The sequence below is a fragment of the Electrophorus electricus genome, chromosome 23 (genome assembly GCF_041902795.1).
Source record: "Electrophorus electricus isolate QZ-2024a chromosome 23, ASM4190279v1, whole genome shotgun sequence".
NCBI lineage: Eukaryota > Metazoa > Chordata > Actinopteri > Gymnotiformes > Gymnotidae > Electrophorus > Electrophorus electricus.
Genome location: NC_137519.1, coordinates 7,850,001 through 7,862,500, shown reverse-complemented (window position 1 = coordinate 7,862,500; position 12,500 = coordinate 7,850,001). Strand labels below are relative to the sequence as shown.

General features: G+C 44.8%; 3 protein-coding genes across 7 annotated transcripts in view; 2 read left to right on the top strand and 1 right to left on the bottom strand.

The window, feature by feature from the left end:
• The window catches only part of galns (galactosamine (N-acetyl)-6-sulfatase), a 17,091-nt gene extending 11,013 nt beyond the window's left edge, over nucleotides 1–6,078 (top strand). Inside the window, exons 12-14 of one of the 3 annotated variants that reach the window (XM_027007353.3) lie at nucleotides 820–941; nucleotides 5,162–5,279; nucleotides 5,939–6,078. In XM_027007353.3, the coding sequence (XP_026863154.1) occupies nucleotides 820–941; nucleotides 5,162–5,279; nucleotides 5,939–6,025 (327 nt within the window). In that variant the 3' untranslated portion in view covers nucleotides 6,026–6,078. Of the gene's footprint in view, nucleotides 1–819; nucleotides 942–1,164; nucleotides 2,100–3,763; nucleotides 3,941–5,161; nucleotides 5,280–5,938 lie in introns of those variants that run through there. The other 2 variants (XM_081706042.1, XM_081706043.1) reach the window with 2 other exon arrangements.
• Nucleotides 6,028–10,122, top strand: aprt (adenine phosphoribosyltransferase). The gene is made up of 6 exons (XM_027007361.3): nucleotides 6,028–6,128; nucleotides 6,737–6,872; nucleotides 7,161–7,264; nucleotides 8,548–8,681; nucleotides 8,834–8,912; nucleotides 9,015–10,122. Exons 2-6 carry the CDS (start codon nucleotides 6,781–6,783, stop codon nucleotides 9,152–9,154), a joined length of 549 nt encoding a protein of 182 aa, XP_026863162.2. The 5' UTR covers nucleotides 6,028–6,128; nucleotides 6,737–6,780; the 3' UTR covers nucleotides 9,155–10,122.
• cdt1 (chromatin licensing and DNA replication factor 1) overlaps nucleotides 10,121–12,500 on the bottom strand; it is a 4,947-nt gene continuing 2,567 nt past the window's right edge. For all 3 annotated transcript variants that reach the window (XM_027007347.3, XM_027007348.3, XM_027007346.3), the window contains exons 6-10: nucleotides 12,455–12,500; nucleotides 12,119–12,307; nucleotides 11,558–11,695; nucleotides 11,109–11,310; nucleotides 10,121–10,923 (exon numbers count right to left, since the gene is read on the bottom strand). The exon at nucleotides 12,455–12,500 is cut by the window's right edge. In XM_027007347.3, coding sequence (XP_026863148.2) covers nucleotides 10,760–10,923; nucleotides 11,109–11,310; nucleotides 11,558–11,695; nucleotides 12,119–12,307; nucleotides 12,455–12,500 — 739 coding nt within the window. In that variant the 3' untranslated portion in view covers nucleotides 10,121–10,759. The remainder of the gene's footprint in view (nucleotides 10,924–11,108; nucleotides 11,311–11,557; nucleotides 11,696–12,118; nucleotides 12,308–12,454) is intronic.

Genomic DNA, 12,500 nt, shown 5'->3' with positions numbered 1-12,500 from the left:
AGCGTATCAGTCTCTCCGGCCTGAAGCTTCACTTCTCCAGCCTGGTGGGATTTGGGCTTGTGTGACACCCACAGGATCAGTGCAGAAAATGAAAGCAAAGCACAGATCAAAGGAAAGGGAACTGCTGCTCAGAAAAGTGTGTGTGTGTGTGTGTTTGCGTACGTGTTTGTGGGTGCACAAGTACCTGAGTGTGTATGTGTCTCACCCCTCCGTCTCCGTTTGTGGTTACCCCCCATCCTCCAACACTACAGCAAAAGTGCTTGTCTTTTCTTACTTCTCACTGGTACACTTATTTACACATGCATTTACACATGCACACACACACACACTACCTGCTGGCAATGTTTGTGTATCCACAATAACCCATAAACTATGACTCATACAGGAGCACACACACACACACACACACACACATGCATGCACATGCTATGGCTGAAAGTCTGGGGAAATTTGAATACAGTGATGAATGTTTATATGGATATGTACACCTATATGAATATTAAATGTAAAATAAGTTGTCCAGCAGAAGGGGAGGTGATGGTGGAAAGGCCAAATGTCTTGGGATTAGGAAAACACACACACACATACACACATATATACACACACACACGTTCCAGCGCCTCTGGCCTGTGGTGCAGACATGTCTGCTGGTTCACGGATGGTGATTCTGTCTTGTAGGTGGAGAGTTAGTGATGCGTGTTTTCTCACCCGTCATGTCTCTTAAATGACTCGTGGTCACAGCTCCCTGTGCTCTGACCTGTGTGCTCCACCTACTGCCTGTGGAGGTTTAATGCCTTCTCCTCCTGTTCTCTCACACAGGGCATAAATTTCTGTCCCGGGCAGGAGGTCACCGGGGTGACCACACACACACAGCAGGAGCACACCATGCAGCCACTCATCATCCATCTCGGGCGCGACCCTGGCGAGAAATACCCAATCAGGTATGGGCTTCGGTCAGCATCACATACAGGCCAACTCTGCTAGTCTGATTTCACGCTTCTCTATTCATGCCTCTTCGCAGTATGTCCGGAGAGCGCAAGAGGACGCTGTAGAAGGGGTGAGGGTGGTGTGGGATGGGTGAGGGTGGTGTAGGTCAAGCGTAGGACAGCCAAGGACAACGTAGGATGGTGCGGGACTGAACCTGTCCGATTGATTCTGGTCCAGCATGCTGCCGATCGATCTGTGGGAGCAGGAGAAGACCTGCATACACGCGACGCCGCTGTGGTCATGCGCGGCGTCTGGCAGACCGCGTGTCCAGGTGGAGATGAACGGAGGCCCCGCTTAGCGGACTCGCTCACGGGTCGCCACGCAGAGGCAACGTGACAACGCGGTGTGGAACGCAAAAACAGCCGAATAACAAGGGCGGAATCCTACGCGAGAAGCCATGTGTGCTTACAGTGCCCGTGTTTGATGATCTGGGGCTGTGAAGAGGGACTTGGCCTCAACCTCCACCCCTGTGCTGCCTGCCGCCGGGCTGAATCTCTCTGTCCCTCTCCCGCTACTTCTCTCGGTCATTCCCTCTGTGTCTGGCTCACTTTCTCTTAGTCACAGTTCTTCTCTTTATCCTGTAAGGGCTCGTTGTAGCCGTGCCCCGCCGCTTTCCTCTTGGCTCTTTCTCTCTGCCCCACTCTTATATCGCTCCTTTCTCTCCCTGTTCATTCCCGTTCACACCTCCCCAGCTCCTCCCCCCGTTCCTGCTCCCTCTCCAAGGGAGAGGAATAATGAAACATTAATGCTGTTTTTGCTCTTCCTCTCCTTTTTTCACGGCTGGACTCAGGCCCCACTGGTACAGGGAAAGAAAGATTCTCCAAAGAAATCGATAACTGTGCTGAACTAGAGAATTTATTTGCCTGCCTTTCAGCGAGTATTCTTGTAGTGTCACACTTTAACCCTTGCCATTCCTGCTCTTTGTGTTGTTTGTGTGCGGGTGTGTGTGCGCCGGCGTGTGTGTGCGTGCGTGCACATGTGCGTGCTTAGGGGAAGTGTTTTTGGGCATTCATATGTTTTTTTTATTTTATTTTTTTTATGGTTCACTATTGTCCCCTCTCTCACTCCCTCCCCCCACTTTTGCCCCTTGTCTCTCTCTCTCTCTTTCTCTCTCTCTCTCTCTCTCTCTCTCTCTCTCTCTCTCTCGCTCTCTCTCTCTCTCTCTCCTTCACCCCCCCCCCCACTCCCACTGTCCTGTGTTAGGCTGGAGGCCCTGTGTTCCTTGGGTTCCCAGCTGAAGAGTCCTGTGCTCATTAATCTCTGTCTGCACCTAAAGAGCCACTTAAGATGATGTAGTGCCTGTCTGCACACGTACCTCCAGCCCTCTGGCAGGCTGACAGTCCACGACTATCCAACTCCGCACATCCCTGCACATCCCTGCGCATCCCTGCGCATCCCAACACAGCCTTGCTCATCCTTAGTTTGATCTAAAACAAGCCTTTATTGCTGGCACGTTTATGGATAATCTTGGAACTGTTTTCCCTGTTTAGGGCCAATTTTATCTTTATTCTTTCCAGATCTCTTTTTTTTCCCCCCCTAAATGGGTTGTATCGAGCACAAAATCTGAAAACGATTCCGCTGCTTTCCATTTGGACAGACTCTGATATCATCTGTGACTCGTTATTGTGGAGCTCCTACAGGATATTGTCCAAAGGATGGTTGGCAGCGTTTGCCCTGCAGCAGCCACAGCTCTGAGGGCCGGGACGCTGACCAGGACGAGTGACCCGAGAGAGGGCCAGAGAGAGAGGGCTCCCTGGGCCTTGTCAGGCTGCTGCGCCCCACCAAGCTCCGCCTCTGAAGCTCCTCCCCCTTGAGTGAGCACTTAAGCCCCTGAGCTAATGTAGCCAGTGGCTCTGGACTCATCTGTGGCCAACAAGCATTTTAGCCTCCAATCAATAGTCCTCACTGAATTGCTCAATTTCCACAGAGGAGGGGGAGAGAGAAAGGGCAGAGGTATTTGATTGTCTCCTCGGCTCAATTCCCCCGATCTTCCCGACCGTGTGTGTGCACGAGAGAAGTGTATGTGCATGCGTATGTGTTTTTATGTGTGGTTAAGATCCATTCAATTGTATCATTTTGTCCATGTGAGTGCTAATCTGGGGGCATTTATTTAGTTCTGTGTTTTATTGTCTTCGCCTTGCATTTAAAAATACTGTGCATGGGTGTGTGTGTTGGAGGTGGAGGGGTTGTGAATCACTAACCCCTATGGTGGTGACACCTAAGCGGTATCCCTGCCCCTTGGGTGTCATGCATTATAGATCAAAGCCTGCATTTGCATGCAGTGTTATTATAATGTATTCCTCTGCAGTTGCAGAAAGGAAACTGTGGCTCTGAATGGTGCTAACAAACCATGCTGACTGAGGAGTTTTCATTGTTCATCTGGAGCGCTCACATAAATATACATGCTAGCGTTAATTATTGATTCAGGACTCGTGAGTTCAGGGGTTCAGGATATGAGAGGCGCTGCGCACTGTACAGAGAAGCCCCCGAACCCTTTGACGCCTACTGCACGCAAAACGAGATATTTAATTGCGTTGGATCATATCTTTCCGCCTTTGTAGTGCGTGAGTGCTTCAGACGGCTGCTGCAGTCGGCTTCGCCTCTCATCCCGTTAATCTTTATCGGATGCCAAATTATTACAGGCGTTAAGTTCAAACGCAACAAATTAAACAAACTGCCTGGCTCCTGCATGAACTTTCAACACACCAGAAACCTTTTACACTTTTAAAAAAAATCCTTTTCTGTTTTGCATAATCGTGCTTGGTTAAAAATGGAGAGATGGGACCAGGCCGGTCCTTCACCGGGCAGAAGCTGTACAAGAAAGCAAGGGCAAGGTTACGGCTGTCGCCACGCCGACCGACCTCCTGAGCAGCGCTGGGAGTGATGGAGGAGCAGGTGTTGGTGTGTGGCGGAAGCCCCCCCCCCCCCCCCTTTGGGGAGAGCTGGAGTGAAGGTGCGAGGTGCACTGAGCCTGAGGTTATTACGCTAATTGACCCTTCACCCCACACATGCGCACACGCACCCCAGGGGCCAATCAGAAGACTGCCTGTGGGAGGTGGGGGAGTAGAGGCCCAAGGCTGACACAGGTGTTGCCTGCCAGTGTATTAAGGCCATAATTGCTGTGGTGATATGTGTGTGCGTACTTCTCCCACACAGTCGCATGCTCTGAGGAGCCCATTAACCCTACAGGTCCTATTGAGGACAGCGTTCCTTAGTAAGCAGCAGGGGCCCTGGGTGTGCATACATGTGTGTGTGTGTGTGTGCACAGCACTAAGGGCTACATAGGGGTGCAGCGGGCTGTCTAACGTGCAGAAAATGGGGTTAGACCAGTTCGTTTTAAGATGACTTTCCACAGAGACGTCTTGTCCTCAGTGACTGTTAATGGTTTGCGTGTGTTTAGTGGTGTGCATGAATGTGTCTGCCGGGCTGTCATCCAGCCCGCATCCGTGCGCGGAGGAGGATGACTTTCCCTTCGGAATCTCCCTGACTCGCAAGGTTTCTTCCTCACGCCATGCGAGCGAGCTTGTCCCTGCTGCTGTCACTCTCGGTCTGCTCGTTAGGCACCTGGGAAGAGCTGCTGTGACACAGTGCCTACAGTGGAGGAGAAAAAAAAGAGGTGCTGTATAAATAAAACGGCATATGTGTATATTCTAAGGTATTCAACTTTGCATATTCAACTTGCGTAGACTATAGAGGTAACTGTAGGTTTCAGTTGCGCCGTGTATACGATTTGTACGGAAAATTGTGGCGCACGTTGGAAGTAGTAAATGATATGCAGGGGAATAGGATGTGTCTGCCCTCGGAGTGGTGGTCTGTGGTGGTCTGTGGTCGTCAGGCATGTCCTCCCGAGCTTTGTGCCCATGCTGACCCACCTGACTCCCGTTCATCTGAAGTGTAGAAGCATTCGCTGGGTCACGTGTGGGGAAGTAGAAGGGATGGCTTGATTGTCCTGGCTCTTTTAAGAGGGGCTTTCCGTGGGTGTGGGGTTGCATATTTATTGTAGTGTATATTTCAGCGTGGATGAGCTGATGGCCTACTCCCATTGCCTAATTTTGGTGCACATATGATTTGGTTTTGTTCATGCTGTTTCAAGTATAGTTATTTTTCTCTCATCGCTTCCATCTCCATCGTCTTCACCTTTTCATCTCTCTCCCTCTCTCTCCCCCCACTTCAGTGTCCTGTCTAAGGAGTACCAGACAGTGCTGAGTCGTGTCACCCTGATAGTGGAGGAGCATCAGAAGACTCTGGTGCCAGGACAGCCCCAGTTGAACATGTGTGACCTGGCAGTGATGGTGAGATGAGTGGGCCTTTACCAGTGCACTTCTTCTCCCCGCCGCACCTTCGGCGAGCAGGGCTTCGCTTTCTCACCACTGCCACTTTTAGTTCCATCCTCCTGACGTCATGTCAGGACTACAGACTTTTTCTTTTCCTCACAGTAAGACCTGCAGGATTGTGAACTGATAAAACCTCATCTGAATATACAGTTCTGCTCCTTACTTACAAATGCAAACCTCATTTGGTGCAGAAATAATGCATTTAGTAAAAATCTCTTTCTGTTTAAGATTCTGTTTATTAACATTATTCTCCGTTGACCAACTTCTTTAGCCCATTTGTTATATTAGGTTATTTTTGTATTCTTTGTCACATGAATATAGAACTTCTACATCATCTTAAATGAGCTATTTGTACTCTGCATCTTTCACTCGAGCTGCATATTCATTTAAAAATATTAAATTAATTGCGATGGAGAAACATCCGTAGCCTTTGTGTCCCTTTGTGTACAATGATTGCAGCACCAGAGGTTTCAGATGAACCATAAGCGTGGCAAGAGCGCCCCCAAGTGTGTGATGTATTTATTCTCAACCGGCAGTCCGTAATGAGTATGCCTAAAATTGGGTTATATACATGAAATTATTATAAATCTTGTTTTGTGTGTCTGTCCGTCCGACAGAACTGGGCTCCGCCTGGGTGCGAGAGGTTGGGGAAGTGTCTGAAACCCCCGCAGTCTCAGCCTTGGAAGTGTGACTGGCCTCACTGATGCAGCTTCGAAGCACTGTTAAGGAACTTGAACCCAGGCGCATGTTGGAAAACATTCTTGGAAAACCTTACCGTTGATCCTTATTGTGTTGTTTCTCTACACTGTAAGACTCTGTCTGCACTCGCGGTGTAATATTTTACCTTAAAAAAAATCACATTTTAATGAAAAGGGAAATATATATATATATATATATATATAATCTATGTATGTGTATATATATATATATATATATATATAATCTATGTATATATATATATATATATATATATATAATCTATGTATATATATATATATATATATATATATATATATATATATAATCTATGTATATATATATATATATATATATATATATATATATAATCTATGTATATATATATATATATATATATGTGTATATGTGTGTGTGTGTGTGTGTATGTATGTATGTATGTATGTATGTATGTATGTTTTTAGATACAGACGATTCATGTTGGTTTTATTCGATTTGAATGCGTTTTCCTATTCTCTGACATCATAAACAATAAATAAACAGCCCACACGGTTATGTCACTTTTAGACTTTAGTCTCACCTTTTACAATCTTGAGGTGAATAAAACCACATTTCCGTTGGAGTTGCACCATTCGGGGTCTCCTAGCTACGATATGTGAGCACGTTGTTCGGTGCGCATTGGCTCATCAGAACGTTCTCCTCTTTCTCATTGGCTAAAGTAAAGCGGAGGGCGGTACCTGGACGCAGGATTAACGCAGTAAGCATGGCATGTAGTTCTCGAGCCGATAAGATGAATTTGGTTATCCAAAAAATAAGGTCTTTTCCCGATTTTCCCAGCAAAGGTATATTATTTAGGTGAGTTTACCTGTGAATGCCACAAATGTTATAAATATTTTGAGTGTACGGTTTTTGTAGAACTGAGGATGCTGTCAAAACTAAGCCGGCTAATCGCTAGCGAGATAGCATAGCATAGTTAGTTGGCTGGGATGCTTAGGATAGCTGTCAGACTGACAGCTTAAATGAGCTGAAATTACAGCTCTTTTTCAGTATTCTCTCTTCTGTTTAAATTGATAGAGTGGGAATTGTAGCTAGATTTTGATGTCCACTTTTAATCTTAGCTTGTGTGTAATTCTTTCCCAACAGGGACGTTTGCCCTATTTTGAAAGACCCCAAAGCCCTGACCGCGGTTATAGACCTTTTTGAAGAACATGTCAGGCAAACATACACACAGGTTGATCTCATAGTGGGTGAGTAAACTGATGAGTTATATTAAGATAAGTAAGTGTGAGATCAGTGATTATGATTTAGCTAGCTAGCGGTTGTTTATTTACGGAGTTTATGAGGGGTTTTTTTTTCTTTCAAATGGAGTTGATAGGTTTTATATCAAAACAGTACGAATGTGCCGTTTAGAGATGGAGTCGGAGCTGTCAGCGTCCTCCCAAATAGCGATTCTACAGAGCACCCCATTCTGGAAACACTGACGGGATAAATTTAAGGGAAATTGCTTTTAACTTAGATTGCTTGAAAGAAAAGTTTGCCGAGTTTATAGAATCTCTTTGCTAACAATTTGACATACGGTGAGTGAGACGGGCCTCATTTAAGACTGGTATACCTAGTCTTTGCTACCTTCAACTCAAACAATATGACTACCCCACTATTGTTCGGTCTTTTTATCTCGTTATTGAGCTATTGCTCTGACAGTCATAAACCCTTCAAGTGATTGTCCTGCAGTTCCCAAAACTCACCCCAAACACTACAGACACACTTAAAATTTGTTGTCTGTGACTTCAAGCTTGCCAGGACTTCGCATTTGTTCCAGCATGACTGCAGTTTTCCCTGCCAGGCATCTGTTATGGACATTAACAGCAAGTTGGCTTTTTTCTGATAAAATACAGAAATTTTAATTAACTTTGTACTAGCAACAGATTTCAGAAATGTGTTGTACTCTATACTGTCATTACTGTCATGATGCTGATATTTGAGTCCACTTCTCTACTACAGTTGTTTTCCTGTTCTTCTAATTGGAAGGTCTGTTGTTCAGGTCCTTCTTCAGGACCTTGGAAAAATCTAATATTTGCCTTCACAACGAGCTTCCTTGGTGTTTTCCCAGAATACTGAAAGCTAATACTGTATAACTGCACTGCCAAAAACCACTTGAGAAGAATACCTTTGCAGATCCTGTGTCTTATGGATTAGCCATTCAAGTTTGAGGAACCCTTAGATAGTACATTGCTAGCTATTAATGACAAGTGCCACTTTTTACTCCTGTTCTTGTATCCTTTCACTGACTTTTTAGAAATGTTTTTAAAAATATCATGGACTCACTGACATTACAGTGCCTAATCTCATGCAACTTTATAATAGCTTTTTAAGAGCTGTATTCCAAGAATAAGAGTTTTGGGTTCTTTTGAAAAAGAAAGTAACCAATTTTAAACAAAAACCATAATCTGAGCAAGAATGTTCTAAATTGTTACTTTTCTGTAGTTTTGTTTTACCAGTTGCTGCATTAGGATGTGCTTTTGTTCTGCAGGTATTGATGCCAGGGGGTTTCTGTTTGGGCCTCTCTTGGCCCAGAGGCTGGGAATAGGCCTCGCACTGATCAGAAAGAAGGGCAAGCTTCCTGGCCCCACGGTGTCTGTGGCCTACTCTCTAGAGTACGGGAAGGTGAGCCCTGACCCTGTTCTACTGGTCTCTCTGATTTCTTCAGAGAAGCTTTGCTGTTTTAGTGTAATTTCTTGACGTTCGAAGCTGTCTAACTGTGGCGTTCCCCTCATTCTCATCCTGCATACCTTCTTCGTGACTGTGTCTCCCTCCAGGCTGAGGCAGAGATGCAGGTGGACGCTGTGGAACCAGGACAGAAAGTCCTCCTCATCGATGACCTGCTGGCCACGGGGGGTGAGCGTCCGCCTGTGAACATGCTTCACCTTGTCGCTGCGGGACTGAGCTGACAGCTCTGCTTATTTAAGTGTGCCACTGTATGCCTGCTCCCCTCGTCAGGGACTCTGTATGCGGCATGCGAGCTGCTGAGGAAGCGCCAGGCCGAGGTGCTGGGCTGCCTGGTGCTCGTCCAGCTGACGGACCTCGATGGAGCGCAGCGCCTCAAGCCAGTCTCTGTGTTCTCTTTGACAGAGTACTGAGGGGACGTGGACAGTTTCACCGGTCTAGCCCACTGTGGAAGACACAAAGCATTCCATGTGTCAAACACAAGTATTACATGCATTGTGCATTGCATTGTGGAGCGCTGTTTTTCTAAATTGTGTTGTTTTTTTTGTTTAATCTCAGGAAAACATTTCATAGGAAATTTGTTGAGTAACTGTTGTTTAAGTACATGATATTTAAAGGGGACATATGTTCAGGCTTTGCACACTTGATTTTTGCATTCCAAGCATGAAATCACTATGGCTATATTGTCTTAATACAAAGCACGAGTTGCATAGTCTTACATGTCTTAAGCACCTCCCATAAAAACTGCTATCCTACTCTCAGTAATTACAACATGAAGAGTAAGTAAAATATTACTGCAATTATGGAATTATGCTTATCTAGTTAAGCATGCAGCATTGTGGGTAAGTGGCATTACCTGTTTACAGAAGTTTTACTGAAGTGTATGGATGATGGTGCCAGTAAAATCTGAAATTTAATGTGCAGCTCTCTTCAACTAAGTATGTTTCAGCCTATGTTGCCTCCTTGTATATCAACAGCTGAGAGCCATTTCAAATGTGATGGGTAGGACTTACTTTTAGCATAGTTTGTTCTTTTTAAATTGTTTATATTTGTGCCTAGCACAACCTCTGTTGTTGAAACTGCACCTTCTTGCTAAGCTTCAAGGGTGATGGAGATATCTAATGCATTCCCATCATTGAAAAGGTGATTTACTGAGGCCATCAGTTTAATGTGTGTAGAAGTTAAAGTGGTTGGCATAAACTACTGCCAATGCAAGTAGTTCCAAAAATGAAACCCAGCATTTAGGCCAGCTGTTCAAAACAAATATATTCTTTTTTTTTTTTTTATTAAAATTTATTGGTGTTTCTCAGTGATAAAGCAAACTGAGATTATGCTGTTTTATGAGGCTTGACAAGTAAAGAAAATTATCCACTTAAATGTTCATTTCTTGTTTACTTTATTCAGCAGATACTCCTTCAAAACAACTGTAGAACTAAAATAAGTCAAAGCCAGCTCTGGCATCTGTGAAGTGCTTGGCTCCTCCCACTTACTGAAGTAGTATTTGCTAAGTCACACGGCTGCTGTTGTGCTGAGCAATTAATATGGTAAAGTTCAGCAGTCCTGTGTTCTGAATCAGTCTGAAACAATTTGGTCTTGATTAAAAGATATTTTAAGCCTCTTGTTTGGAACAGCTTGTTTATTGGACATGTAAGCAGGTCAAGGCTCTTCAAATGAACTGTTGGTGTATGCGCTTCAATGCACGAACTTTGTGGTTCAGTACTTGACACTTGTCAGACAAGCAAAAGCCTCTACAATGTAAAGCTGTTTTCCACAAACAGAAAATTCAAAACTCATCCAGCTCTAAATGGAACTAGACAAACTTAATAAAATTTAAAAAAAATAAAAAAAAAAAGTCACACACAATAGTACACAAACCTCTGCATTTAGTTCTAAAATGTTTTGCTTATAAAACCACTCCAGTGTTCATAGTCAGGGAGCAGAGTCTGTATACAGCCAATCCAAAGATTAGAAGATATGGAGTTATCAAACTATTGCACTGTTTCTCAGTCCCCATGGCCTCAACAATTTTCCTCTTCCTTCATCTTCTGACTCAGTTTCTCCAAAACCATGTTCATGTTCATGTTCTTGTTCAGCTTGAGGTAGAAATCCTTCCTGATCGGATGCACCGTTAGCCACTCAGGTGCCAACTCTGCCAGCAAGCGCAGATGTTTTTCCATTTCCCCTAAAATTAGATGAGTGACGTCAAATTATTAAAATGCAACAAGGGTCATTAACTTATTTGCTTCTATAAAACACTTCTTACAAACGGACAAAATACAATAAGTGAGCAAAAGTATGGATAAAGAGAGGACACTAGCTGTCCCCCATCAGGGCAGCCGCTCGGCGCGAGGGCCCTGCTGTGCTCACCTGGGCTGAAAGAAATACGGTAGCTGGAGGCCATGCGACAGCAGACCAGTTCCATTATAAGAGTTGGCTTCTTCTCAGCCACAAACACGTTCCTCAGGATGCGGGCCATCTCCGCCAAGTGCGACATCATAGCCAGGCGCTCCTCCTGCTGAGGGTTCCGCGTCATGATGGCTTGCAGCTTTTGAGCCTCTTTAGCTCGGATCTGAGCAGGATGGGAGAAGAGTTAACAACAACAGATCACATTTAAAGCCTCCCACATTTAAAACCCCCCCACAACATCTAAACAAGACTAGAATGGCCATCAATTCCTGAATGGGTTTATTTACATTAACTTTTAGGTTCATTAGCTTTACTGGGTCAAACCATCTTTTTAAAAGAATCTTGGACTCATAAAATGTGCAAAAGTGTCTTGTAAACCTGAACCAGAGCACAGTGTTTGAAAAGCCTACCCTTTCCAGTAGAGACTGGGAGACCCCTTTCAGGGCATTGGGTGTGGGTGTCACCGTTGGTTTGGCTGGTGGCTCTGCCTCTTTTGAACATGCTTTCTCTGCTGTTTTTAAGGCCGTGTCGGCCAAGACCTTCTCCATCTGAAAGAACCATGGGCATTTTCCATCATTAAGTGTACACACACACACACACACACACACACACACACAATATATATAAAAATACAAAAAACTATTTCTTCACACTCAATCTGGTAAAGTCACAAAATGGGTATTTGTAAAGCTGTTTTTTGTTGAATGTATAATTTATGGTTATTCAGAAAACCAACATTAACAGACCAGTTGAAGCAAAACTTATAGTGGTTTATTTTCCATTATAGCACCTGGTTACAGACGTGGCAAAATGTTACATGAATGATCTGAACACGCCAATACAAAAATGCAAATTTTTGTTTGACCCATAAGCTCATACCCAAACCCAACAGCTTCGACTGGGTGCTTCGATGCTTAGTTGTTCTGGTGTCTCTTGTTGCAGCATCATGCTAAAAGGTTAAGCGCGTTTACCTTAGGGGTTATGAGGGCGCGAGCTTTGTCCAGCACTTCTTGAGCGGTGGTCAATTTCTCAGTTTGGGGGGGCTGGGGCAAATCGCTGGGCGGGATGGGGGGTACTTCATCCACGCTGAACCTGGGGTGCCAGCGGGTGAGCCTGTCTTCAGGGACAACCACAGGTGGGTTCAGGGTGGCCAGGAATACCTGCAAGCCGGACCAGACACATTCACATCACACATTTATTATGCACACAAGACAAATACACAGTTTCATTTTGGGATCTTGCTGTTGGTACACATCTGTTTGAACCATTTACTTCATGCATTACATAACTAAAAGCCCCGTGCCCACCTTATGGTGTCCCTTTACAATTTCTACCAGGTTCTGATGGAAGACG